This window comes from Micropterus dolomieu, linkage group LG18 (genome assembly GCF_021292245.1).
Source record: "Micropterus dolomieu isolate WLL.071019.BEF.003 ecotype Adirondacks linkage group LG18, ASM2129224v1, whole genome shotgun sequence".
NCBI classification, from domain to species: Eukaryota; Metazoa; Chordata; class Actinopteri; order Centrarchiformes; family Centrarchidae; genus Micropterus; species Micropterus dolomieu.
The window spans coordinates 1785710-1786588 of NC_060167.1; the positions used below are offsets into that span (position 1 = coordinate 1785710).

An 879-nucleotide genomic window follows, 5' to 3' on the forward strand; every position below is an offset into this window, starting at 1 on the left:
CTCTTTCCACTGCAGCCTTGTAGTTGAGCAGGAATGAGACGTCTTCAGCTCTCAGCTCCTCCTCTGTGGCTCTGACTGTGTCTGAAAGAGCTGCTATCTCTCTGCTCAGAGCCTCCATCTTCTCCTTCATCATCTGACTCTTCTGCTCCTCTTCCTCCCTCAGTGCAGCCATCCTGGCCTCCTCTTCCTCCTCTAGAAACTGCTGAAGCTTCTTAAACTGCTCCTTAATCTGCCTCTCTGTGTGTCGGGCCTGGACCTTCATGTGTTCTGCTGTTTGATCAAACTTCACTTTAACTTGTTCACAAACCTTTAACTTCTTCTTTAAGGGCTCCAGAGTTTCCTGAAGTTCCTTCTTGTGTTGTCGTGCAGCTTCATCGATGGGTCTGAATCTGTGGTTGCTGTGTTTTTCTGAATCTCTGCAGATGACACACACTGGCTGCTGATGGTCCAGACAGAAGAGTTTGAGTTTCTCAGAGTGCAGACTGCAGAGAGCCTCTGAAGCTCTCTGATCTCTCTCCTGTAAGAAGGCCTCACACAGGTTCTTTAACACCAGGTTACGAGGTGGATCATCCTTTGAAGATCTTCTCTTACAAACTGGACACTCAGGTGCTTGTTTCTGTCTCCACCATCTCTTCAGACAGACTTTACAGAAGCTGTGGCTACATGACAGAAGAACAGGATCTCTGAAGACCTCCTGACAGACCGGACAGCAGAGATCCTCCTCTGATCTGGAAGCCATTTTGTCTCTGAAGCTGAAAACCCAGCAGACAGCAGGTTACAACAGCAAGTCAGCTGTGTTTCCCTCCCTGCTGTAGAAAGCTGCCTCAGTTACTTTCACTGTGAGTCTCTGAGTGTTTCAGGCAGCAGCAGGTTGCAGTT

The 879-nt window shown here is 48.6% G+C and overlaps 1 protein-coding gene across 1 annotated transcript in view; it reads right to left on the bottom strand.

The window, feature by feature from the left end:
- LOC123956662 (nuclear factor 7, brain-like) overlaps positions 1-769 on the bottom strand; it is a 2209-nt gene extending 1440 nt beyond the window's left edge. Inside the window, exon 1 of the mRNA XM_046029014.1 lies at positions 530-769. Coding sequence (XP_045884970.1) covers positions 530-739 — 210 coding nt within the window. The 5' untranslated portion in view covers positions 740-769. The remainder of the gene's footprint in view (positions 1-529) is intronic.
- Between the last annotated feature and the right edge of the window lie 110 nt (positions 770-879).